Here is a 27,235-nt window from a genome sequence, read left to right on the forward strand (position 1 = left end):
GGGCACAGAGAGGTTACGTGACTCGGTAGGGCCGCACAGTTGGTGAGTGGAGGGGTGCGCTGAGCCGGGACCTCAACGGCCCCGCGTCTGGCTGGAGAACGCTGTGCCATCCACCCGGAAAAGAAGCGCAGCCCAGGCCAGGCGCGCAGGGAGGACTGCGCACCGCGGCTGCAGTGCGTGCGGGAGCCCCACCTCCCAGCGCAGCGCGCGGCTGCGAGGACCGCCCGGGGCCCCACCCGGGCACCTGCGGCGGGGGCCGCGCGTCCCTCTCGGGGTCCCCGGGGCCCCGCGCGCTCCGCAAGATGTCGCGGCGCCGCGGCCGGCGGCCCGGGCCCCGCCTGTCCTGGCTGCTGTGGTGTGGCGCCCTGCTGTCCCCGGCCGCGGGCTACGTGATCGTGAGCTCCGTGTCCTGGGCCGTCACCAACGAGGTGGACGAGGAGCTGGACGGAGCCTCCACGGAGGAGACGCTGCCCGCGCTGCTGGGGGACTCGGGCAGCCTCTGGCAGCGGAGCTTCCCGGCCTCGGCGCACAAGGAGGACGCACACCTGCCTCCCCCGGAGGGCGCCGCCCGCGCCAGGTCGCCCCCCGCGCCGCCCGGGATGTTCTCCTACCCGCGCGAGGGCGGCACGAGGCTGCGCCCGGGCATCGCCCGCTTTCTGGCCCACGCCAGCGCCTGGGGCTGTCTGGCCACCGTGTCCGCCCATGAGAAGGTAAGCCGCCCCCGCCGGAGCCGCGTGCAGGGGAGTGCCTGGCGCGCCCAGGGGACCCGGAGAGCCTGGGGCCACTCCCGTGCTCCGATCCAGGTCTAGCAGACGCCAGCGGGGGTCTGGATCGGGGTGGACAGCGTGTAATTAATGAAAGCAGATTTTGCTTCGGTTACCCGGGCAAACCGGGGGCGGGGGCGGCGGGGTGCGAGAGGAAGGACGACAAGCAGGCTTCCTGCCAGGTGGATGAGGACCGAAGCGCGGTCTTGAAATGGCCAAAGAGGGGGTGCAAATCACCACGCCTGACCAGAGACCTGGACAAAAGACGCCAGAGCCGCCTTTGGCATCACCAAGCCGCACAGCCAGCCCCTCCCCGCATCCAGCCCCATTCCCGCCCACCGACCGGAATTGCCCTGTCCCCTGCTGACGCCAGAACAGTGGTTTCGGTGGAAATTTACATTTAAAACAATGGCATTCGAGAACCGTTCTGGAAAGGAGGCTTCCTGTGCCGAAGCTGTGAGTGCCGGAGCGACAGCGCTGTCACCAGCTGCAGCTCTCCTCCTTCAGTTCACAGGCTATTTTATTCACCTGTTAGACATGATTCCACCTGAAGCTGAAATAACATGGACACTTGATGAGGATGTAGCGTTCCTGCGTGAGCACCCTCCGTAAAGCTTTTAGGGCTGTTGAGATAGATGTAAGGAGTCCAGTGGTGGTCCAGTGGTTGGGACTTGGCCTTCCCCTGCAAGGGGTGTGGTTCCGTCCCTGATGGGCAGCTAAGATCCCACCTGCCTTGCGCCCAAAAAGACAAAAAACCGAAGTAATATTGTAACAAATTCAGTAAGTAAAAACGGTCCACTTTAAAAAAAAAAAAAAAAACTTAAAGAGACCTATGGCAAAAACGATCACAATATTGTAAAGTAATTATCCTCCAATTAAAATAAATTAATACAATTTTAAAAAGAGATAGTTGTAAGGGTTTTATTACAGGGCAGTAATTTGAACCCCTATTTATTTAATGCAAAAAAATTTATTTTATTATGACATTTGTAGGTCATGGGGTAGGGCAGCGGGGGAAGGTTCTGGGCCCAGATCCGGGTCTCACCAGCTCTGAAACTGTGACTAAGTCACTGGGTCCTTCTCTTCGCTTTTCTCATCTATGAAAGTGTGTTGGACTAGGTAGTTCTGAAGGTCCTTTTATGCTTTGGAAAAAAAAAGAATCTAAATGACAACTTTATTCTGATGATGGAGATGATCTTAACATCTCTCGCAGCCTTCAAATAGTTTTCCACAGCAATATCTTATGCTCCTAAGACACACCTTCAGAGGATATGAAGCTGATCTTGGTTTAAAACATAGATCCCTCCCAACAATTAAAAGTCTAATGCCAAAGTATTCAAAGATATTATGACTTTCAACATCCCTTTTCTTAGCCTTGTTAGTAGTTCCCTTTTCCACTATTGACATTTACACCAAGCCCAATAAATTCAGAGAACTTTCACTGCATGCCTGGCATGTGTGCCCAGCATGACCAGCCAGTGTGTGAATCAGTTCAGTTCAGTCGCTCAGGTGTATCCGACTCTTTGCAACCCCATCACAAAGTTTGTGAATGACAGCTGAAAACAGGATCTGGTAATGACATGTTACCATTTTGTAGGATTTCTTCAAAGGTTAAAGCCACCCCTTATCATAATTCTACATACTGTTGTTAAGTGATACTTCAAAGACAGCCCCCGAGTGCTGAGCTAAGTAACGATGAGAATCACACTCTATAAAGGGTAAAGGTCGTGATGCTGGACCCAGCAGGGCTTGGGAAAAACCTGAGAAATATTTGTGTGTATGTCTGAGAATCTCACCTGCTGTACTGAATGATCGTGAACAGAAATTGCTTTTGCATGCTTCTGTGTCTCCCTTGAAGCTAATAGGGTAAGAAACAAATTCCCTTAAGTTACTGAATTATATGACTGAAATATTACTTACTACAATAAAATATGTGAGTGATAAGTGAGGAAGTGGTAGAACCCTAAAGGAAACTATAACAGAAAGTTCCTGAATTCCAAAGACCAGGTAAGATGTGAGGTTTAAATTCTATCCCCAGAGTTGCCAAAAATTTGGGGCAGGTGGTGAAGGCAGTGGGATTCCTGGGGCAGCTTGTGAGAAAGGTCTTTGGTAACCCTCCACCCCTCCATGAATTTCATTGCCTTTCCCCCAAATAACTTTCAATTTAATAGAGTGGTTTTTTAATTAGTTTTTTATTTTGTCCCTTAATTTTTTGGTTTGTTTTGGGCCATACCACATGGCATGTGAGATCTCAGTTCCCGGACCAGGGATCGAACCTGGGCCCCCATGTGGAAGCATGGAGTCCTAACCACTAGACCACGAGGGAAGTCACAATACAGTGTGTTTGCTGTTTTTCTGAAGCTTCAAGAAGAATTCCCTCACCACTCCCCATCCACAGGCGCCACTGCTAAGCTCCTCTGTAGAAATCATGAAGCCATCAACGGGTAAAGGGGATAGATTGGGAACCACTCTGCCTGGGTTTATGACCTGTCAAAACCGTGGTGATGTCATGCTGCTGTTGCATCCCCGATGCTCTGTTTTCTGGTCAGAGACACAGACTTAGCTCCCAGCTCAAGTCAGTCCACAGCCCTGTATTGAAAAGGCCCTTTTTTTCCCCTTGATGTTTGTTAGATCCCAGGCCTGCCATTTGGGACCTGCCTGCCCATCAGTGATGGCCCCTTCGACAACAGTACTGGGATTCCTTTCTTCTATGTGACACCCAAGGACCTCCTGGTGGCCGATCTGATGAAGAACCCCATGGCCTCGCTCCTGCTGCCAGAATCTGAAGGAGAGTTCTGCAGGTAGGCAAGGGCCTGGCCTCCGTCACCCAGCTCCTCTACACAAGGCAGGGAGGTTGTGGCGTTCATGGGGCCCTGAGATGCAAAGCCATTCCTCACCACTCGGCCAGGGCTGTTTCTGGTCCCGGCTCTGGGTCTCACCAGGCTCCAAGACTGGCCGAGGCCCTGGGGTCTCCATGCTGCTTTCATCATCTACGGAATTAAGTGATGAACTAGGTAGTTTCGAAGGTTCTTTTTTGTTTTGAAAAAAATTATCAAAGCAACAGCTTTATCCCGAGGATGGCAGTTATTGTAACCACTTAGGCAGCTCCCAAATGGTTTTTCATGTTTCTGTTTTATGTCCCTAAGACACACCTTTGGAAGACATGAAACTGAAATGTGAAGCTGATCTTGGTTTAAAATACAGATCATTTCAAGCAATTAAAAGTCTAGTGCTGGGGGGATTTCCCTGGTGGTCCACAGGCTAAGACTCTGAATTCCCAATGCAGGGGGCCTGGCTTTGATCCCTGGTCGGGGAACTACATCCCACATGCCACAGCTAAGACCCAGCACAGGCAAATAAATAAACAAATAAATAAAATATTTTAAAATATATATTTTTAAAGTCTAATGCTAGGGACTTCCCTCGTGGTTCAGCGGTTAAGACTCTGTGCTTCTAACACAGGGGGTACAGTTTGATCCCCAGTTAGGGAACTAAGATCCCACCATGCCAAGGTGCACGGCCAAAAAAACCTATAAAAGTCCAGTGCCAGTGTGTTCCAGATACATTGGCAACATATGTTGTAAGAACGTATTATAAGCCGTGGAATCAGATGGATAGAATTCTGCCATTCATGTGGTGTGTGATTTGGGGCACAAAGTTATTGAACTTTGGGAGCCTCCATTTCCTCATCTGTGAAATGGAAATAGCAATTTCTACCTCCTAGGGTGATGGGGAGGGTTGGAAAGATTTGAGTGTCTTGCACACCACGGCTGAGTAAATGATAGCTCTTGTTGTGATGGCAAAGGTGGAGGTGGGGAGGAGAGGGTGGGGAAGGAAGAGCCAGTGGTTTGTTCCCCAGGAACAGCCTGCCTGAAGTCTATTTCGTGTTTTTCTACCTGCCCCCATGAGGTATGCGCGATGAAGACCCAGAGTCCCTAAAATCACTTTCTCAAAAACTTTCTAGGGACTTCCCTGGTGGCCCAGTGGCTAAGGCTCTACACTCCCAGTGCAGGGGGCCCGTGTCTGATCCCTGCTCAGGGAACTAGACCCCACATGCTAAAACGAAAAGACTTAGCACAGAGGAATAAATAAATAAATATTTTAAAATAAATAAACACTTCTTTTTTAAAAGACAACTCTCTAAAAGAAAGGACAGTTAGGCAGAAATGGAACACTGTAACACCTTTGTCTGAACTAAAAATGTGGTGCTGCTAGGGAGATGTCTGCACCCAGCTAGCTCCTGGAGGGTGGTGCATGGAAGGGACACCCCCGCAGGAGGAGCAGAGGTGGCGGGAGACCTCGGGAGAGTCCCTTTGCCCCCGGAGCCTCACTTGTCTTCACCTGTAATGTAGTGATGCTTTGGGAACTCAGGTAAAATTCCTCCCAGCTCCAAAATGCTGTACTTCTTTATGCAAAGCATGAAAAACATACTAAGTGAACAGATGTCAGTTCTTAGGGGGCATGCTCAGTCGCTTCATTCATGTCTGACTCTTTGGGACCCCATGGACTGTAGCCCACCAGGCTCCTCTGTCCATGGGATTCTCCAAGCAAGAATACTGGAATGGGTTGCCATGTCCTTCTCCAGAGGATATTCCTGACCCAGGGATGGAACCCGAGTCGCCTTCATTGCAGGAGGATTCTTTACTGCTGAGCCACCAGGGAAGCGCTTCTTTGGGTGAGGGAGGTCATAATAATCAGAGCAACAATGCGCCATAAAATGCAGCCTGGATAAGGCTCTGTTGCTTACACCTCCCCCACCACCCTTCACCTCCCCCAACCCGGCCCCGATCCCTGCCCCCACCCCGCTCCCCGCACTGGAGCTGACAGTGGAGATCCATCCATCCAGCCGGAGGCAGTTCAGCTGACCCAGTGCTCTACCTGGGCATCTTTCAAAACCCAGACAAGATCCACAAGATCCTAAGATTCACCTGCCTAAACTCTTTCATTAGGAAAAGATAACAAAACCCTGAATATGGCCTAGGAGACCCTGCCTGGGAGCTCCACCTACCTCTCAGAATAAAAATAATGCCTGATCCCTAATAGTTAATATGATCCCTAATAATTAAGTTAATGACCCCTAATAATCAATAATTGACTTAATATGTGATTTAGGCCCTCCTTCAATGCAGGAGACACAGGTTCGATCTCTGGGTTGAAAAGATCCCCTGGAGAAGGGAATGGCAACCCACTCCAGTATTCTTGCCTGGAGAATTCCATGAATAGAGGAGCCTGGTGGGCTACTGTCCATGGGGTCACAAAGAATCAGACAAGACTGAATGACTAACTCTATTAAGTGAGAGTTTTAACCTGAAAACTTGTCATCTAAGCTGATGTATGTGTTTGGCAAGTAGCTCAGAAGTCCTTTTTTAAAATTTGTGATAATTGACATGTTGATTTGATACATTTATGTATTACAATATGTTACCCCTGCAGTCCTAGCTAACAACTTGATCACATCACATAATTATCATTTCTTTTTTGTGGTGAGAACAGTCTCCTAGCAACTTTGACATTTATAACACAGTAATGTTGAATATTCATTGGAAGGACTGATGCTAAAGCTCTAGTACTTTGGTCACCTGATGCAAAGAGGCGACTCACTGGAAAAGACTCTGATGCTGGGAAAGATGGAGGGCAGGAGGAGAAGGGGCGACAGAGGATGAGATTGTTGGATGGCATCAATGACGCACTGGACATGAGTTAGAGCAAGCTCAGGGAGATGGTGAAGGACAGGGAAGCCTGGCATGCTGTGGTCCATGGGGTCGCAAAGAGTCAGACACGATGGAATGACTGAGCAACAACGTTGAGTATGATCACTGTGCTGACTTTAGATTTCCAGGACTTAGTCATCTTCTGACTGCAAATTTGTGCTCTTTGAGCAACATCTCCCCAGTTTCCAAGCCCCTAGACTCATAACCACCACTGAATCTGTTTCAGTGTGTTCGGCTTTTGTAGCTTCCACATATAAGGATATCATGCAGCATTTGTCTTTATCTGACTTAGTGTAATGCCCTCGAGGTCCATGCATGTCGCTGCAAATGGCATTATTTCACTCTTTTTATGGCTGCATAATAGTCCATTGTACACATGTGCTATATCTTTATCCATTCATCTGTCAACAGACACAACTTCAGGATACATGTATCTTTTTGAATTAGAGCTTTTGTCTTTTCCAGATATAAGCCCAGCAGTGGGGTTGCTGGATCATGTCATAACTCTATTTTTAGTTTTTTAAGGAACCTGCATACTGTTCTCTGTAGTGGTTGCACCAATTACATTCCCACCACCCGTGCAGGAGGGTTCCCTTTTCTCCAAGCCCTCTCCAGCATTTATTATTTGTAGATTTTTTGATGGTGGCCATTCTGACCAGTGTGAGGTGATAGCTCACCGAGATTTTGACTTGTGTTTCTCTGATAATCAGTGATACTGAGCATCTTTTCATGTGCCTGTTAGCCATCTGTATGTCTCCTTTGGAGAAATGTCTGTTTAGGTCTTCTGCCCATTTTTTGACTGGGTTGTTTGTCTTTTTGACATCGAATTTTATGAGTTGTTTGTATCTTTTGGAGATTAACCCCTTGTCAGTCATATCATTTAAAATATTTTCTCCCAGTCCACAGGTTGTCTTTTTATTTTGTTGATGGTTTCCTTTGCTGTGTAAAAGACTTTTACGTTTGATTAGGTCTCATTTCGGAGAAGGCAATGGCAACCCACTCCAGTGCTCTTGCCTGGAGAATCCCAGGGACGACACAGCCTGGTTGGCTGCCGCCTATGGGATCTCGCGGAGTCAGACACGACTGAAGCGACTTAACAGCAGCAGCAGCAGGTCTCATTTGTTTATTTTTGTTTTTGTTTTTTTTTGCCCAGGGAGACTGAGCTAAGAAAAATTGCTGCAATTTATATCTGAGAATGCTTTGGCTATGTTTTCTTCTAGGAATTTTATGGCGTCATGTCTTCTATTTAGGTCTTTAAAACACTCTGAATTTTTCTGTGTAGTGTGAGAGAGTGTTCTAACTTCACTGATTTATGTGAGACTGTCTTTTCTCCATTGTATATTTTTGCCTCCTTTGTCAAAGATGAGTTGACCATAGGTGTATAGGTTTATTTCCGGGCTCTATTCTGTCCCATTCATCTATTAATACATGTATGTTTTTGCCGGTACAGTTCTCTCGACTCCCATCTCAGGCCATATTGAATTGAATGCTATTATCCTGCACTGTATTCTCTTGGGCTTCCTAGGTGGCTCAGTGGGTAAAGAATCCGTCTGCAATGCAGGAGATGCAGAGATGTGTGTTTGATCCCTGGGCCAGGAAGATCCCCTGGAGGAGGGCATGGCAACCCACTCCAGTATTCTTGCCTGGAGAATCCCATGGACAGAGGAGCCTGGCAGGCTATGGTGATAGGGTCACAAAGAGTCAGACACTGAGTTACTGAGCACATGTCCTCTAATCTGATCTTCTGCCTCCCTCTCTAAGGGGCCTTGTGTTTACACTGGGCCCATCCAGATAATCCAGGATAAACTGCCCATCTCACAGTCATTAACCTAATCATATCTATGAAGTCCTTGCTGCTGCTGCTGCTGCTAAGTCGATTCAGTCATGTCTGACTCTGTGCGACCCCATAGACGGCAGCCCACTAGGCTCCCCCGTCCCTGGGATTCTCCAGGCAAGAACACTGGAGTGGGTTGCCATTTCCTTCTCCAATGCGTGAAAGTGAAAAGTGAAAGTGAAGTTGCTCAGTCATGTCTGACTCTCAGCGACCCCATGGACTGCAGCCTACCAGGCTCCTCCATCCATGGGATTCTCCAGGCAAGAGTACTGGAGTGGGGTGCCATCGCCTTCTCCGATGAAGTCCTCACTGCCATATAAATAACAGTCATACGTTCTGGGGACTCAGACGTGGACATCTTTGTGGGGAGGCTTTACTCAGCCCACCACGGATGGATGTGCAGTTTCAGTGCATTTGCAAGTGTGGAGAGAAACATGGTAATTCATTCTGATTCATGCTAAGGCTCTCATTGGTATTTTGAGGGAGTCACGATTGTTCCTATTTATAATATACATGGTTTTTAAATATAGATATTAAAATGACTCACACGTGATATGCAATCAATTCATATAAACTTTAATATATTCTTAGCATGGCAAAATGCTAGAGAAAGGTAAAAACTGCAGACAAATGGGTTGTAAATTGAACGGTCCTGTGAAATCGTAATTTGCCCTTTAGAGTGAACTGTTTTTAGCGTCCCTGCTGCTCTCCTGCCTGGAAGTGGACCTAGCTCCCCCTTTTGCATGTCTTGTACCTCTGCACGTGTCCCTCTGGAGTCTATTGAATCACAAGACTTGATGGTAGATCAGAGAAAATCCTAGCCCAAGACACACACAGAAATGTAGCAGCCTGTCCTACAAAGACACATGGCCAAGGCTTCCAAATGACAACAATTTCATCCCAAGAAACTCAGAGAAGCCATGGATAAGAACATCAAACTGTGGAGTGGAAATGGCATCAACAGCATGAAAATGGACCAACTTGTTCAGAGTCTCAAAAAATAGAGGCTGGAAGGGCCTGCTGCTGCTGCTGCTGCTGCTAAGTTGCTTCAGTCGTGTCCAACTGTGCGACCCCATAGATGGCAGCCCACCAGGCTCCCCTGTCCCTGGGATTCTCAAGGCAGGAACACAGGAATGGGTTGCCATTTCCTTCTCCAATGCATGAAAGTGAAAAGTGAAAGTGAAGTTGCTCAGTCATGTCCAATTCTTAGCGACCCCATGGACTGCAGCCCACCAGGCTCCTCCATCCATGGGATTTTCCAGGCAAGAGTACTGGAGTGGGGTGCCATTGCCTTCTCCGGAAGGGCCTGCAGATGAACCCAAATAACTTTCAGTTATTCCAGAACAGACTGTTTAAAAAAAATAGTGTTGGACTCCCTGGTGGTCCAGTGGTTAAGGCTCTGTGCTCCCAAGGCAGGAGGCGTGGGTTCCCTGGTCAGGGAACTAAGACCCCACATGCCACCTGACAAAAAGTAAAAATAAATCAATATAAATATATATATTGGGCCAAATATTTAAAAAAAAGACTATTTGAAAAGAAAAAGTGACTCTTCCTGAAATGAATTTGCTCCCCTCCATTATCACCACCACCTCAACTTCAGTCACACAGAGATGCACAAATGCAAAATCGGCAGCAGTTGCTATTAAAAATCTTTAATAGTGATGTTTTCTTGCTCCATTAGGAGCCAAGGAATGAAGTTCAGCTAGAGTCAGAGGTCAAGGAGTAGCAGATGGTGTCTCAGACTAGGGAGCCTGTGTACATGCTAAGCAGGAAACAGGAGGGGTATGGAGGCCTCTGGAGGTTCAGGGAGGCAGAGCAGGCGGTTCCTTTGTGCCTGCTAACACCGCCAGATAGGGGAGTGGGCCCCTAAAAACCCTGGACTGGTCCAGACAGAACAGGGCCATTCAAGGATTCCAAACAGTACCAGCAACATCTCTTTCCATTATTTTGCTCTATAACCCTTGTAAGATGTAATATTTTGTCTAAAGAACAGATAACAAGCTTCAGGGAAAATTCACTCTCTTGCCTTTTCCAGCTTCTAGAGGCTCTCTCCTCTCCTGGGTTCAGCCCCCGCTCCCATATTCACAGCCAGCCATGGCCAGGAGAATCTTTTTCCCATCACATCACTCCAACCTTCTCTTTTGCCTCCCTCTTCCACTTTTAAGGACCTTTGTGATCACACTGATCCCAGGTTGGTAATCCAGGTCAGCTGATTAACTCCCCTTGGCCATGAAAGGTGACACATTAGAGAGTTTGGGGTGGACATGGCAATGGCACCCCACTCCGGTACTCTTGCCTGGAAAATCCCATGGACGGAGGAGCCTGGTAGGCTGCAGTCCATGGGGTCACGAAGAGTCGGACACGACTAAGCAACTTCACTTTCACTTTTCACTTTCCTGCATTGGAGAAGGAAATGGCAACCCACTCCAGTGTTCTTGCCTGGAGAATCCCAGGGACAGGGGAGCCTGGTGGGCTGCCGCCTATGGGGTTGCACAGAGTCGGACACGATTGAAGCAACTTAGCAGCAGCAGCAGGAGCAGTACACACTGCCATGTTTAAAATGGATAACCAACAAGGACCCACTGTATAGCACAGAGAACTCTGCTCAGTGTTATGTGGCAGCCTGAGCGGGGAGGGGAGTTTGGGGGAGAATGGACACATGTATTTGTATAGCTGAGTTGCTCTGCTGTGCCCCTGAAACCATCACAACATTGTTAATTGGTTATACGCCAATATAAAACTAAAAGTTAAAAAGGTAACACAGTCACACGTTTCAAAGATTAGTATGTGGACTTTTTCAGGGGCCATTATCCTGCCTATCGTAGGTGGGAAGGAAGTTATATGATGTTTAGAGGGGTTACCTACTGTGTAAATGAAAAGCTTTCAATTTACCTATTTAAACACATTGTCTTCTTTCTTGGAGAAGGAAATAGCAACCCACTCCAGTTCTCTTGCCTGGAGAATTCCATGGATGGAGGAGCCTGGTAGGCTACAGTCCAGGGGGTCGCAAGGAGTCGGACACGACTGAGCGGCTTCACTTTCTTTCTTTCTATAGTTCCTTTTGGAGAAGGATATGGCAACCCACTCCAGTGTTCTTGCCTGGAGAATCCCAAGGACAGAGGGGCCTGGTGGGCTACAGTCCATGGGGTTGCAAAGAATCAGACACGACTAAGCAACTAACACACACACACACACACATGTTTTTTCTAGGTGGTGTAATCACCACCAGTGGAGATGCAAAATGCCCCCTTCTTAAATGCAGTGTGTGCTTCTATTATGACTTACTTATGAATCCTCATTTCATTGCTTTCATGAAGGAGCAGCTTTGTGGGGAAAAAATGGCTTTAATAGCAAACATATTCAGTACAACTGATGACAGTCTTGTCGGGTATATGTAAATTTAGTTCCCATTTACTATTTTTACTTTCTCCTATCCATCTCAGGTTTTTATACAAACTTCAATGTCAATTCAGTGTTTACAGCTATTATGTAGATTGCCTTCCATCCTTCTTTCATCTTAGAAAAATTCACAATTCAGCAACAACAGTTTTGCAATGTCAAAACCACCATGAATGGTAACACTTTCAAATGGTACACAATGTTCTCACATGAAGCAATTTATGTGGGCGTGGCCACTCTTTCTCCTGTTATGATTCAACAGGGTGTGTAATAAAGAAAAACTTGAAGGCAGGTGAAAACAAGTTCCCTAAGTATAAGCAAAACATGTGTTTTGCTTAACAAATGTACCTTTCTCAAGTTAATGTTATAATGGACAGGAATGAGTTCTGACGAGTCAAGCCTCAAAGCCACCGTTTTGTGATATATACCATCTTTGAAAAGAGCATCCTCAGAGTCTCCTTGGTCATCTGTACCTGGGGTCCCAAGACCACCCTCAAGTTCCTTGGAAGAACTCACAGGACTCAACAGCTCGTGGTTTATTCCAGTGAGAGGATACAGATCAAGGTCATCGAGGGCAAAAGGTGCATGAAATGAAGTCCGGGAAAAACCAGGCCTGAGCTTCCGAGGGCTCCTTCCCACTAAAATTTCAACACGGGGATGCACTTAATCCTCCCACAAATGATGTGTGATGACAGATGCAAGACATTGCCAACCCAGGACACTCACCTGAGCCTTGGTGTCCAGGGTTTTTATTGGAATCCAGTCACTTGGCAGTTTCAACATCTGCATGATTGGTCTTAGCTACTCAGACTCAGGGCCCAGGAGGTCAAGCTGAGCCAGCATGGCCCAGGGCCGCAGGCACAAAAACATGCTTATGAAGTGGGAGATCTCAAGGGCTCAGAGGCATCTTTGAGGAGCCAGTAGGGGGTTGGTCCTCCTGAAGACAGGCCTTTCAGAACCGAGGTCTGCCGAGTTACCCCTTCACAGCCCACCAGGAGACAACGGTATGTGACCGTTATTATTATTTTTTTTTTTTTGGTCTTTTTCCAGCTTTATTGGGGTATAATTGACAAAATTATAAGATATTTAAAGTACACACCCTGATGATTTGATATACTTACACATTGTGCAAAAATTCCCACCACCTTACAGCCAGTAAGGAGAAGAGTAGAGAGAGTCCTTAAAAAAATAAAACTAGAGCTACCATATGACCCTGCAATCAGGGCATATATCTGGAGAAAAACATGATCCAAAAGGATACATGCACCTCAGTGTTCATTATAGCACTGTTTACAATAGCCAGGACACAGAAGCAAGCTAAATGGCCCTCAACCGAAGGATGGATACAGATGTGAAAGAAAATGTGGTGTGTGTGTGTATATATATACACAATGGAACGTTATTCAGTCATTAAAAAGAATGAAATAATGCCATTTGCTGCAATATGGATGGACCTAGAGTTTGTCATCGAGTGAAGTAAATCAGAGAAGGAATAATATCGTATGATATCCCTTATATGTAGTATCTAAGAAAAAATGATACAAATGAACTTACTTACAAAACAAAAAATGACTCACAGATTTAGAGAATGAACTTATGGTTGTGGGGAGTGGGAGGAAGGAAGGGGAGAAGAGATAGGGAATTTGGGATGGATATGTACACTATATTTAAAATGGATCACCAACAAGGATGTACTGTGTACCACAAGGATACACAAGGTTACGTGCTCAATGTTCCAGGGAAGCCTGACTGGAGGGGAGTTTGGGGAGAAGGGATACATGTATCTGTGTAGCTGAGCCCCTTTGCTGTCCACCTGAAACTATCACAACATTGTGAATTGGCTGTGTGCCAATACAAAATAAAAAGTTTTTAAAAATCCCACCATGTAGCTAACTAACATATCTGCCACCTCCTGTTTATCTTTTTTGTAAGAACATTCAAGTTCTCAGAAAATTTCAGCTATACAGCATAGCATTGTTAACAAGAGTTGCCATGTTATAAATTAGATTCTCAGATTTTCTTCATCTTGTAGCTGCAAGTTCATACCCTTTTACCAAACTCCCTATCTGCCCCCCTAGCCCCTGGAAACCACTTTTCTGCATTACATAATTGTAATGTTCAAAGAATATAGAAATACATAAAATAAAAAGAACGTTTCCCCAACACCTCAAGCCCCTGAAATCTCTTTCTGACTTCACTCAGTGTGATCATTTCTAGGTCTGTCTATCCATGTTGCTACAAATGGCATTATTTCACTCTTTTTTTATGGCTGAGTAATATTCCGTTGTATATATGTACCACATCCGTCAGAAAGAAAAAGACAAATATCATATAATATCACTTATATGTAGATCACTACAGATGGTAACTGCAGCCATGAAATTAAAAGACGCTTACTCCTTGGAAGGAAAGTTATGACCAACCTAGATAGCATATTCAAAAGCAGAGACATTACTTTCCCAACAAAGGTTCGTCTAGTCAAGGCTATGGTTTTTCCTGTGCTCATGTATGGATGTGAGAGTTGGACTGTGAAGAAAGCTGAGTGCCGAAGAATTGATGCTTTTGAACTGTGGTGTTGGAGAAGACTCTTGAGAGTCCCTTGGACTGCAAGGAGATCCAACCAGTCCATTCTGAAGGAGATCGGCCCTGGGATTTCTTTGGAAGGAATGATGCTAAAGCTGAAACTCCAGTACTCTGGCCACCTCATGCGAAGAGTTGACTCATTGGAAAAGACTCTGATGCTGGGAGGGATTGGGGGCAGGAGGAGAAGGGGACGACAGAGGATGAGATGGCTGGATGGCATCACTGACTCGATGGACGTGAGTCTGAGTGAACTCCGGGAGTTGGTGATGGACAGGGAGGCCGGGCGTGCTGTGATTCATGGGGTCTCAAAGAGTCAGACACGACTGAGCGACTGATCTGATCTGATCTGATATGTGGAATCTAAACTATGACACAATGAACTTACCTGCAAAACAGAAATAGACTCACATACATAGAGAACAGACTTGCGATTGCCAAGGGGGAGGGTATTAGGGGAGGGATGGGCTGGGAGCCTGGGGTTGGTAGATGTGAACTATCACATTTAGAATGGATAAACAACAAGGCCCTACTGTATAGCACAGGGAACTATATTCACTATCCTATGATAAACCATCATGTAAAATAATATTTTTAAATAATAAAATATATTAAATATTTTAGCATTTTATATATATATATATATATATATATAAAAACTGAAGCACTTTGCGGCACAGCAGGAATTAACACAACCTTCCAGTAATTTTATTGGAACACAGTACATCAACTGTGTTCCAATAAAATTAAAAAGTTAAACTATTTTCACACAGGCGGTGTGACAGGTGTGTTTGTGTGTACACTAGCTGTCAGTCTGCACCCTTGGGGCAGGAGACAACTTGGGAAGTGCTAGGCAAGAGCACCCAGGCCAGGCCAGGGCTCTGCCAGACCCTCAGTGGGAGCCCCTGTTCAGTCAGCTCGCTGCTCTGTACAGCTCTGGGGGCGCCACTCACCTGACCCTATCTTCATCCGTCCATCTGTCGATGGACACCGAGGTTGTTCGCTTGTCTTGGCTGTTGTGTGTAGTGCTGCAGTAGACAGTGGGGTGTGTGCATCTTTTTGGATTATGGTTTTCTCTGGATATATGCCTAGCAGTGGGATTTCTGGATCAGATGTGTCAAAGTATTTTCAAGTAATTCCAGAAAAATGTAAAAACCTGAATGATATAACTAGCAATGTAACTATTGTTTTCTCTTTTTAGTAAAATCCTTCATATGTCCAGCTGATGTTCTATCATCATTTTAATATCTGGAAACTGTCCTTCAAATGCAGAAAAAACATCGTGGACCCAGAAGATCCTCGCTGTGCCCGGTTAACGCTCACTGGTCGGATGGTCGCAGTGTCTCCAGAAGAAATCGAATTTGCCAAGCAAGCCATGTTTTCAAGGTTGGTATATGGTTCAAGTGTTTGTTCTTACCAAACCCTTAAAAGTTACTGTAACACTGACATCAATAGTGTCTTCCTTTATGTGTAAATATTTGTGGAGTTATTGACCCGCCCTAACAGCCTTTTTGGAGAAGGAAATGGCAACCCACTCCAGTATTCTTGCCTGGAGAATCCCATGGACAAAGGAGCCTGGTGGGCTACAGTCCATGGGGTCTCAAAGAGTCGGACACAACTGAGCGACTAACACACACACACATACACACACATACACACATACGGTTTAAGGGGCTTCCCCCTGTGGCTTAGTCTTAAAGAATCTGCATGCAATGCTGGAGATGCGGGTTCGATCTTTGGTCCAGGAAGTAAGATCGCACATGCTGTGCGGCAGCTGAACCCAAGCAGCTCAACTACTGAGCCTGCACACCAGGACTAAGACCTGGTGCAGCCAAATAAACAAACAGCATTCTAAAAAGCAGAGACGTCCTGCCAACTACGCCAAAAAATAAAAAAGCAGAGACAGCACTTTGCCGAAAAAGGTCCACCTAGTCAAATCTATGGTTTTTCCAGCAGTCATGTATGAATGTGAGAGTTGGACCATAAAGAAGGCTGAATGCCGAAGAATTGATGCTTTCGAATTGTAGTGGTAGAGAGGACTCTTGAGAGTCCCTTGGACAGCAAGGAGATCAAATCAGTCAGTCCTAAGAGAGATCAACCCTGAATGTTCATTGGAAGGACGAATGCTGAAGCTGAAGCCCCAACACTTTGGCCACCTGATACAAAGAGCTGACTCACGGAAAAAGACCCTGATGCTGGGAAAGACTGAAGGCAAAAGGAGAAGGAGACAATAGAGGATGAGATGGTTAGATAGCATCACGGACTCAACAGACATGAGTCTGAACAAACTCTGGGAAATAGTGAAGGACGGTGGAGCCTGCCCTGCTGCAGTCCATGGGGTCGCAAAGAACTGAACATGACTTAGCAACTGAACAACATTTATTTATATTTATTTTGGCTGCACTGGGGCTTCTTGCTAGTTGTAGCTCATGGGCTTAGTTGCTCCAAGGCATGTGGGATCTTAGTTCCCAGACCAGGAATCAAACCTGAGTCCCCTGTATTGGAAAGTGGATTCTTAACCACTGGACAGCCCAATAAATATTTAGAAAATAAATAAATACTCAGTTTTTAAACAACAAAATAAAAAGAGAGAGGGCTCAAAATTCTTTTAACATTTCATACAGAGATTTAACCACTCTTTATATCCTTAATTCGGAGAAGGCAGTGGCAACCCACTCCAGTACTTTTGCCTGGAAAATCCCATGGATGGAGGAGCCTGGTGGGCTGCAGTCCATGGGGTCGATAAGAATCGGACACGACTGAGCGACTTTACTTTCACTTTTCACTTTCCTGCATTGGAGAAGGAAATGGCAACCCACTCCAGTGTTCTTGCCTGGAGAATCCCAGGGATGGGGGAGCCTGGTGGGCTGCCGTCTATGGGGTCACACAGTCGGACACGACTGAAGTGACTTAGCATAGCATAGCACAGAGATATTTTAAGCCTTTCTTGATGCTTCCTGATAGCAGTGACCCACGTCCCCTGAACACTTCCTCCATGCAGGTTCCTTATGAGCCTCACTGTCTGTTCCCCACGCAGCCCTGTGATCCCAGCAGCGTCCCTATCACCCCACATGACCAGCAAGGAGAGGGCAAATAGCATGTGAGGCTTCCCGGTTTATCAGCAGCCAAACTGTGGTTCAGACCACATTGCATGGCTCCAGACTTGAGCTGTCCACCACCCTCTGGGGACGACAGTGTCCTGCCCTCCTTTCAGGGTCCCAGACCCCAGCCCTGGCTCCCTGGCTTTGGCCTCTGGCTGGTTTGAGCAGGTTTCACAGAGACCTGGGGGCTTCCCAGGTAGCCCAGTGAGTAAAGAATGCAATGCAGGAGATGCAGTTTCCATCCCCGGATTAGGAAGATCCCCTGGAGAAGGGAGTGGCACCCCACTCTAGTACTCTTGCCTGGAGAATCCCAGGGACAGAGGAGCCTGGCAGGGTCTAGTCCATGGGGTCGCAAAGAGTCAGACACGACTGAGCAACTGAGCACAAGCCCAAGAGACCTGGCGTCTGGCCCTGTGACCTGGCCAAGGCTACATCTGGCCCTGTGCTCCAGAGGCACAGCCTCTAATGAAAACTGCTCTATGGTGACTTCTTTATTTCTGCAGACACCCAGTGATGAGAAAGTGGCCTCGGCCATATGAATGGTTCTTCATGAAGATGAAGGTAGAACACATCTGGCTTCAGAAATGGTATGGAGGAGTAGCCGACATCTCCAGGGAGGAGTACTTCAGAGCGGTTCCAAGAAAGGCCTGATGGAGGGAGAAGAAAGTCCGTGATGCTTGCGTGAAATGGAAACCTTTTATACAGCGCTGCCAGACAGTGGTTGACTGCTGTCTCTTTTTGGAAGGGTTCACAGCAGGCCTGTCTCCCTGACAGCAAGCAGGACGAGAGCAGGTCACCAGGGACCCCTGTGCTGGCAGGAGAGTGAAGTGGCCCTTTGCAAATACCCAGATCACACAGGGACTCCACCTGGAGAGTCTGTTCACATGCTTTCAAACCAGACTCACCTGCGTGGGAGCATTGTTGGTTGTCATAGTGACATGTTGAGACAGCTGCTGTTCCATTCAAACAAAAAGTATGCCTGTATGTACAACGTGATTGTTTTGTATTATAAGAATATGTTTGTTGCTTGTTGTGCCCAAAGCCGTGTCTTGGTTCTAAGCTCATTGCAACCACAGAAGAACTAAATACGCATCGTATAGCTGTCATCTTGTGTTCAGGCTGAGGGTGCAGGAATCTTTGTCTATGGGTTACTATCCTGCTGGGCTTCCCTGGTGGCTCAGTGGTAAAGAATCCCACCTGCAATGCAGGAGACCCAGGTTCAATCCCTGGGTCAAGAAGATCCCCTGGAGAAAGAAATGGCAACCCACTCCAGTATTGTTGTCTGGAAAATTCCATGGACAGAGGAGCCTGGCGGGCTACAGTCCGTGGGATCATAAAGAGCTGGACATGACTGAGCGACTAACACTTTCACTTTTTCCCTACCATCCCTCTGCTGAATGGTGGGTGCATTCTTGAGTCTCATCTGCTAAAATGTACTGGTCACTCATGAAGCTTTTTCCCCACTGTACCGTGACAAACCACATGAGAACCCTGAGTTTGGTGCGCAGCCCTGTTCTAGGTCATGATAGTGCATTAGGGGAGGGCAGCTTCACCATCAGGCTCCCCAGACCCCCTCTCCTGGTGCTGTGACAAAGCGCCCCCTTCTCTTAGACACAGGGAGTGGTACTCAGTCTGTGGTGTAGAGAGAAGAGGAGAGAGGGAGAGGCTGGAAAGGAAGAAGAGGCCACATACAGGAAAAGGGAGGAAGGAAGTCAGTAGCTGAAGGCATGCTTCCTGCCCATCCGTGGGCCAGGCCCTCGACAGGATCGTCTCACTGGAGTCTGACAACCAAGGAGACGCATCATCGTTGCCGCTTTCAGACAAGAACACTGAGGCTCAGAGTGCTGAGGTCAGCATCCCAGGGTCTGACTCCAGCAAGTGCTGCTCACAGTGAACAGACGGGCACCCAGACGGCCTCTGGTTCTCCCAGCATGCACTGCACGCCATGGACAGAGTGGTGCCCAGACAACTTCCAGTTCTGAGAACAAGACAAAGAGTTACTGAAATACACAGGTAGTCACTGAATCAGCAAAATCGGTAAAGCGATGACTAACCTACCTGTGGATGATCAGCTACCATTTTCTCGAAAAAAAAAAAAAAGTCTCTGAAATTTGATTCTTACTTTAGATTTTAAATTTTCTACAAATTATACACAGGAGCACCCACATCATACCTTTGTATACACCTAAGGCCTTCAAGGACCTATGAGTACACATTGGAGACCGCTTATATTTGACATTTATAAGGGATCTAGCAAGACCCAGTTTTCTGCCTTTTTATGACTCTAAACCCTCTTTGGTGGCTTAGGTAGGTTGTATAAACATTAAAAACACAGCCTGCAAAATATAGGAAGTATTCACTTAATAAATAATAGTGTTATTGTTATATTTTTGTTTAAAAAATTAAGACATAAAGAGAGTTTGAGTTGTCAAAATATTTTTAAGTGCCTATTCATGAAAGCATAGTCAAATGCACAGAATTCTTTATTTATCAAAAGCATTCTTTAACAATAGCAATGTTTAATATAGAAGAATAAAGTAAATTTGAGGGTAAAAATAGAGCTACCATATGACCCAGCAATCCCACTGCTGGGCAAGAGGAGAGAAAAAAACATAATTCAAAAAGACACACACACCCTGATGTTCATAGCAGCACTGTTTACAATAGTCAGGACATGGAAGCAGCCTAAATGTCCATCAACAGAGAAATGGATAAAGAAGGTGTGGTACATATATACAACAGAATATTAATCAGCCATAAAAATAAACAAAACTGCGCAATTTGACTAGAGACTTATACAGAATGAAGTAAGTCAGAGAAAAACAAATAACGTACAATGTCACTTATATGTGGAATCTAGAAAAAAAATGATACAGATGAACTTATTTGCAGGGCAGAAATAGAGATATAGACATAGAGAACGGATGTATGGATACTGGGAGGGGAGGGAATGAACGGGGAGATTGGGATTGACATATATGCATTACTATGTATAAAATAGATGACCAATGAGGACCTCCTGTGTAGCACAAGGAACTCTACTCAATGCTCTGTAGTGACCTGATTGGGAAAGAAACCCAAAGAAGAGGGAATACATGTAAAAGTATAACTGATTCACTCTGCTGCACAGCAGAAAATAATACCACATTGTAAAGCAACTGTACTTCAATAAAAATCCATTTAAAAAATAGATCATAACCCTAAACATGAAATATAAAGCCATAAAACTGTTTTTAAAAGATAGAAAATCTATGAGACCCAGGGCTGAACTAAGCTAAGCCTTCTTAGACTTGACACCAAAGGCCTAAAGTCCATAAAAGGGAAGTTTGATAAATTGGACTTCATCAAAATTTTAAACTTTCATTCTACAAAAGATCATCATGTTAAGAAAATGAAAAGACGGGCTACCTACTGGGAGGGAAAACCTGCCAATGGCATATTCAAAAAAGCCTACCATCTGGAATAGAGGGAGAATGCATAAAACTCAACAGTTTTTAAAAAATCCAATTAGATGATGGAGAACATGAACAAACTTCCTCTGAAGATAATATGGCAGATGAGCACATGAAAAGATATTCAACATCATCAGTCATTAGGGAATTGCAAATTAAAATGCCAATAAATATCATGGGGCACCTACCAAAATTGCTAAATTATAGTGACAACATCAAATGTTAGCAAAGATGCAGAGCAATGGGATCAATCTATAGCTGGTGGGAAAATCAAACAGAACTGCCACTCTGGAGAACCAACTCACAGTCTTTTACAAAGCTAAACCAGTGACTGTCATACCATTCAGCAATGCACTCCTGGGCATTTATCCCAGAGAGGTGCAAACTTATGTTCACACAGAAACTTGTACATGAATGTTCAAAGCATTTTTATTCATAATATTCCAAATCTCTAAACAACCCGACGTCCTTTAATGGGTGACTGGTGAAACAAGTTGTGATACAGTCAAGCCGTGGAATACCATGCAGCAATAAAAAACAATTTCCGATACAAGCAACCACTTGGATGAGTCTTCAGAGAATTATGCTGAGTGAAAAAGCCCATCCCCAAAGGTTACATACCATGTAGCTCCATTTATAGAACATTTTGAAATGTAAACTTCTAGAAACTGAGACTAGATCAGGGTCACCAGGGAGGAGGGTGGAGAAGGAAAGAGGTGAGTGTGACCATAAAGGGGTACTTGCTGTGATGGAAATGTTCTCTAGCTTGTTTGTATCAATGTCAAAATCCTGGCTGTGATAGTGTATCATTTTGCAAGACTGGGGGCAAAATAGATAAAAGGCACACAGAGTCTCCCTATTCAATCTTTCAACTCCCTTGAATCTACAGTTATCGGCAATTCTTCAGAATCTACAATTCTCTCAGAGTAAAAAGTTTAACAAACAAAATTTAAGGCTTAGCTTAAATAAGACATTTATGTCCTCTTAATGGTTTCGAATCAAGTTAAGGACTGATCTTGTGCCAAAGCCTAGCAAAACAGACGACAGTTTGTTTTCTTTAGCCATTAATATATGCACTTTTTGGAAGAGGGAGAATGTTTCTTTCAAAGTTTTCGAGAGGCATTCAACTTAATACTGAATACAACTTAATAAGAATTCAACAAATCTGCTGTATGGATTTTATGTGGGCCACTTAGAAGAGGAGGAAATCTTCCAGTTTCTGGCAGAAACACATTAAGGTATAGGCGTATATGGGCCTCCAAGTCTGGGCACAGTGACTCTCCACTGATGTTCATAGCAAAGAGCTGTATTTACAGTTATCTTCCACTAAAAATTCTTTTTGTTTCTAAGAATAAGCTATATCCTGCCCCACACATTGTTATTTTCCATGATTGTACAATCTATGATGTTGATGTAGACAGTGTAATTCTGATGTGACTTGTTTCAATATGCCTTTTATATGTCAACATATACGTATATATTTGTATATGTATACATATACGTACATGACATATACAGTCTTGTATATGTCAACTCATTCTAAGAGAGTTGTCTGCGGTTAAAATGTATTTCTACAATTTTTCCAGAAAGGCTGTATTTCGTTTTTAATAATTTAACCATCAAATACTGTTCTGAAAATAAAACTTCTCTAGAATAATTTCTTGATGCTTGATTGCTTATACCAAGTCAATTGCTAAAAAAAAAATTTGAATTATAATGAAGCTATGGTTTGCGCTATGTAATGCATGTGGAGTGTAAAATATATTTTTGCAACTGGATATGTCTATCTAATTAAACACTATTTCATTCCGGATATGACTTCCATGCTCAATTAAATAAATGTATAATATTTCTACACAGCCCTTTCATGGAATATTACCAATTGACATTATTAGATTAATAAGAAAATAGATGCTATTATAGTAAATCAGCAGTTACATTTCCAACAGAAAGAAAAGAACTAGCTGGGTGACTGTTGTTGATATGGCTTTTTTTTTTTTTAATTTGGCTGCAGCACACATCTTTGTCACGTGTGGGATTGGCGTGTGGGATCTCCTTCCCTGACCAGGGATCAAATTCAGACCCCCTGCATTAAAAGCACTGAGTCTTAACCGCTGGGCCACCAGGGAAGCCCCTTGATATGATTTTTTTAAAGCTCTGAGTACAATGCAGTTAATTTGCAGACTGGAAATGCTGATATAACCACATTTCAGTGTTCCCACTCTTAGACATCTTTGCCATTTTTAGCATAGTTGTTATTCCTAGAATTCAGGGCTACCAAAAAAAAAGCTCCCTTTTGCTGATGAGAAAATATACCACACACACTTAAGCGTAGGTCAAAAGATGACGCATGCCTGCAAGCATGAGTGACCCTGCAGCTTTCGCAGACCAGCCTCTGACACTCGGGCTTCTCAGAGATGCTCTTGTCTTGGAGACAAAGCAGAGCGCGACCAGCAGCCCAAGTGACCCAGGACTGAGGGGTGCCCGGGACACAGGACTTTCAGTGGTAAAGTCAGAAAGCTTAGGGCAAACCAAGATGGATTGGTCACCGTACCTCCACTCCATCTCACACTCCCAGTCCTGAGCGGGTCATCTCCAGAACCGGCCCACCTGGGAAAATGCATTCGGACATCCAGGCACGTCCTCCAACCTCTCCACCCTCCTCCCATCCCTCTCTTCCTGCTCTGGAGCCCCGAGCCTTTTCTCTGACACCGTCTGACTCACGTGCCCAAGCAGGCGTCTGACAACGTGGTGGGATTACAGTGGAGAAGAAGGCGCAGCCCCCAGGAGGCTTGTGTTCTGTAAACAATAGGTGACCAAGCAGGTTTTGAAACCAGGTGATACGGTAATGTCTGCGGACTCGGCTCCATCACGTTAGCCCGGATCCTCAGCATCCCCACTGTACAGCAGACCCTGTCCTGGATAAATTCCGTGACCATCTCTGCAGCTTCACTTGTAACAGAGAAAAGCCACAGCTACCAGGAGCGGTCTCACCTTAAATCAGGGCTCCTCATCCTTGACCAGCCCTCCGGCTGCCCGGGGACCCCAACATGGTTCTCCCTGAAGCTCTTTCCGGCTCTCATACGCAGTGGTCTCCAGGGCCATCCACAGTCGTCAGCCCCTGGGAGCCCATCCCCTCAACCTCCTCACTCTCCAGCCAAAAAAGAAAAAAGTGCTTCCCGGAGAACTGTCAAATAAACACAACCTCCATCACAGAATTGTCTCCTCCTCTGTTGCTCCCCTTCTCTGAACACTCTGCGGCTGGGTTAGTTTTCTGGATGCAAGTGTGAGCAAGGCTCGGAGAAGGCAACGGCAACCCACTCTAGTACTCTTGCCTGGAAAATCCCATGGACGGAGGAGCTTGGTAGGCTGCAGTCCATGGGGTCGCTAAGAGTTGGGCACGACTGAGCGACTTCACTTTCACTTTTCACTTTCATGCATTGGAGAAGGAAATGGCAACCCACTCCAGTGTTCTTGCCTGGAGAATCCCAGGGACGACCCCGTCTATGGGGTCGCACAGAGTCAGACACGACTGAAGCGACTTAGCAGTAGCACCAACAGCAAGTGCCATGGAGGAGGGTCAGACAAGGGGAAATATAGCGTGTCTTTAAGAGTAGGGGCTTAAAGGCGTCAACTGAGGGGCTTCCCTGGCGGCTCCGTGGTAACGAATCCGCTAGTGCAGGGGACTCAGGGTTAGAGATGAAGGCGTCATATGTCTCATTATTCTCCTGTGCATGTTGGTCGTCTGCCCACGGGTCAGCCTCCTCAGTAAGGCTGTGAGCCACTCGAGGGGCCGATTAACACGCCAGCCATTTGTGGCTCATGGTTTAGTGCTTGGCAAGTGGACAAAGGATCTGTGGGCTGTGGGCCAGAGCCCCTACCTTCAGTCACACGTATTCTTTCCTCCTCCTCCAGCTCTGGCCCTCCTCCTAGCCTGCGTGTCCTCACGGAGGCCGTCCATCCTGACCAGAGCCTCTGACAAAGCAGTTAGTCCTAACAGCCGCGGCAAAGAACCGTCGCTCCCCCTGGTGGCTAGATCTGGAAACTTCCCCTTGTTTAGACCAGACTCCTGGCGGAGGAAGAACCTAGAATGTATACAGTCCAGGCCAGTTCCCAGAGGCACCAGCCGTGCTCACCGAGTGCTCTGCACTCACTTGGAAAATACAGTGTTTTCCTGCATGTGATGGCAGGACAAACACAAATACTCTGACATTTGGATAGTGATATTTTCATTGATAATTATTAATAACCTAGTGGCTCAGAAGGTAAAGAATCCACCTGCAAGGCAACAGACCTGGGTTCGATCCCTGGTTTGGGAAGATCCCCTGGAGAAGGAAATGGCAACCCACTCCAGTATTCTGGCCTGGAGAATCCCATGGACGGAGGAGCCTGGTGGTCTATAGTCCTTGGGGTCCCAAAGAGGCGGACCTGACTGAGTGACTAACACTTTCACTTTTAAATTATTTATTTATATTTTAGTTATGTATAAATAATTAGCTAATTGCAGCAGTTACTGTCATTTAACTCATCCTGTGAGCTAGGTATTTTATATACTTTTTAAGAAATCTCTTTTAGTTTCTACATCCGCCCTGCAAGGAAGGAAGGAACTTCCGTTTTCTATGTGGGAAATCTGCTCAGTAAGCAGTTCTCAGACCGGCGTTCCTGGGAACTAGGACCAGGTAGGAGGCCCAAGAGGCCCAGTGGGTACTAAACCCCGGACCGTCTGAGGACTGGGAGGGGACTGGAGGAGAGCCCGGTGGATCTCTAGTTTTTCTTCTCTGCCTTCTTTCCGCGGCCCCAGAGGCCCAGTGGGTACTAAACCCAGGACCGTCTGAGGACTGACACCAGCCTCCCCTCCCTCTTCTCAATGCTCGGTGGGTGGGGAGAGGACTGGAGGAGAGCCAGGTGGATCTCTGGTTTTTCTTCTCCGCCTTCTTTCCGAGGCCCCAGGTGAGTGGCTGTCCCCGGTGTGCCCTCAGGCTCAGGGAGGGGCAGGTGCAAAGACGGTGGAGAAGTTACTAAGTGCTCTGTTAGCTCTTCACAAGCTGGACCTGGTTTAGTTATCCTACCAGCCACAGGATGTAGAGAATTCTAATTGCCAAGTGAGAAAACCTGAACAGAGTCCCCAACTAGTAAACAGTGATGAAAAAAAAAATCATTAACAGGACTTTCCTGGTGGCCCAGTGGTTAAGAATCCACCTGCCAGTGCAGGGGACCCGGATTTGATCCCCAATCCAGGAAGATTCCAGAGAAGGCAATGGCAAGCCACTCCAGTACTCTTGCCTGGAAAATCCTATGGACCGAGAAGCCTGGTGGGCTGCAGTCCATGGGGTCGCTAAGAGTGGGACACGACTGAGCGACTTCCCTTTCACTTTTCACTTTCACGCATTGGAGAAGGAAATGGAAACCCACTCCAATGTTCCTGCCTGGAGTATCCCAGGGACGGGGGTGCCTGGTGGGCTGCCGTCTATCGGGTCACACAGAGTCGGACACGACTGAAGCGACTTAGCAGCAGCAGCAGCCAGGAAGATTCTACATGTCACGGAGCAACTAAACCTGTATGCCACAACTCCCGAGCCTAGGAGGTGCAGCTGCTGAAGCCCGAGCATCGAGAGCCTGTGCTCCACAACAGGAGAAGCCAGCACAGTGAGAAGGTCTCACACCACAGCAAAGAGTAGCCCTCTGCTCTCCAAAGCTAGGAAAAGCCCGAGCAAAGCAAAGACCCAGCGCAGCCAAAAAAATAATACAAAAACAGAGAAACAAAAAAAACATCATAATAAGAAATGCCTAAACAGAAACTCTTATGGCAAAAAGCGAAAAAGTAAAGACCCTCTTGATGAAAGTGAAAGAGGAGAGTGAAAAAGTTGGCTTAAAACTCAAAGTTCAGAAAACTAAGATCATGGCATCTGGTCCCATCACTTGATGGGAAATAGATGGGGAAAGAATAGAAACAGTGACAGACTTTATTTTGGGGGCTCCAAAATCACTGCAGATGGTGACTGCAGCCATGAAATTAAAAGATGCTTGCTCCTTGGAAGAAACGCTATGAGCAACCTAGACAGCATGTTTAAAAGCAGAGACATTACTTTGGCAACAAAGGTCCATCTAGTCAAAGCTATGGTTTTTCCAGTAGTCATGTATGGATGTGAGAGTTGGACCATAAAGAAAGCTGAGCAGCAAAGAATTGCTTTTGAACTGTGGTGTTGGAGAAGACTCTTGAGAGTCCCTTGGACTGCAAGGAGATCAAACCAGTCAATCCTAAAGGAAATGAACCCTGAATATTCATTGGAAGGACTGACGCTGAAGCTGAAACTCCAATATTTTGACCACCTGATTCGAAGAACTGATTCTTAGGAAAAGACCCTGATGCTGGGAAAGATTGAAGGCAGGAGGA

The 27,235-nt window shown here is 46.1% G+C and overlaps 1 protein-coding gene across 1 annotated transcript; it reads left to right on the plus strand.

The window, feature by feature from the left end:
* The first annotated feature begins 204 nt into the window (after positions 1-204).
* On the plus strand, positions 205-22,585 carry CREG2 (cellular repressor of E1A stimulated genes 2). The gene is made up of 4 exons (XM_005900705.3): positions 205-710; positions 3,396-3,565; positions 15,561-15,674; positions 17,893-22,585. The coding sequence occupies exons 1-4, from the start codon at positions 303-305 to the stop codon at positions 18,038-18,040; spliced, it is 840 nt and encodes a 279-aa protein (XP_005900767.2). The 5' UTR covers positions 205-302; the 3' UTR covers positions 18,041-22,585.
* The last annotated feature ends 4,650 nt before the right edge of the window (positions 22,586-27,235 follow it).

This window comes from Bos mutus, chromosome 11 (genome assembly GCF_027580195.1).
Source record: "Bos mutus isolate GX-2022 chromosome 11, NWIPB_WYAK_1.1, whole genome shotgun sequence".
NCBI classification, from domain to species: domain Eukaryota; kingdom Metazoa; phylum Chordata; class Mammalia; order Artiodactyla; family Bovidae; genus Bos; species Bos mutus.

What these genes read in the sequence shown, in the direction of transcription:
- CREG2 (XM_005900705.3), top strand. Translation starts at nt 303, where the DNA reads ATGTCGCGGCGCCGCGGCCGGCGGCCCGGGCCCCGCCTGTCCTGGCTG. An exon ending in TCTGAAGGAGAGTTCTGCAG is followed by an intron (nt 3,566 to 15,560) that starts GTAGGCAAGGGC and finishes CTTCAAATGCAG; the next exon opens with AAAAAACATCGTGGACCCAG. An exon ending in AAGCAAGCCATGTTTTCAAG is followed by an intron (nt 15,675 to 17,892) that starts GTTGGTATATGG and finishes TTATTTCTGCAG; the next exon opens with ACACCCAGTGATGAGAAAGT.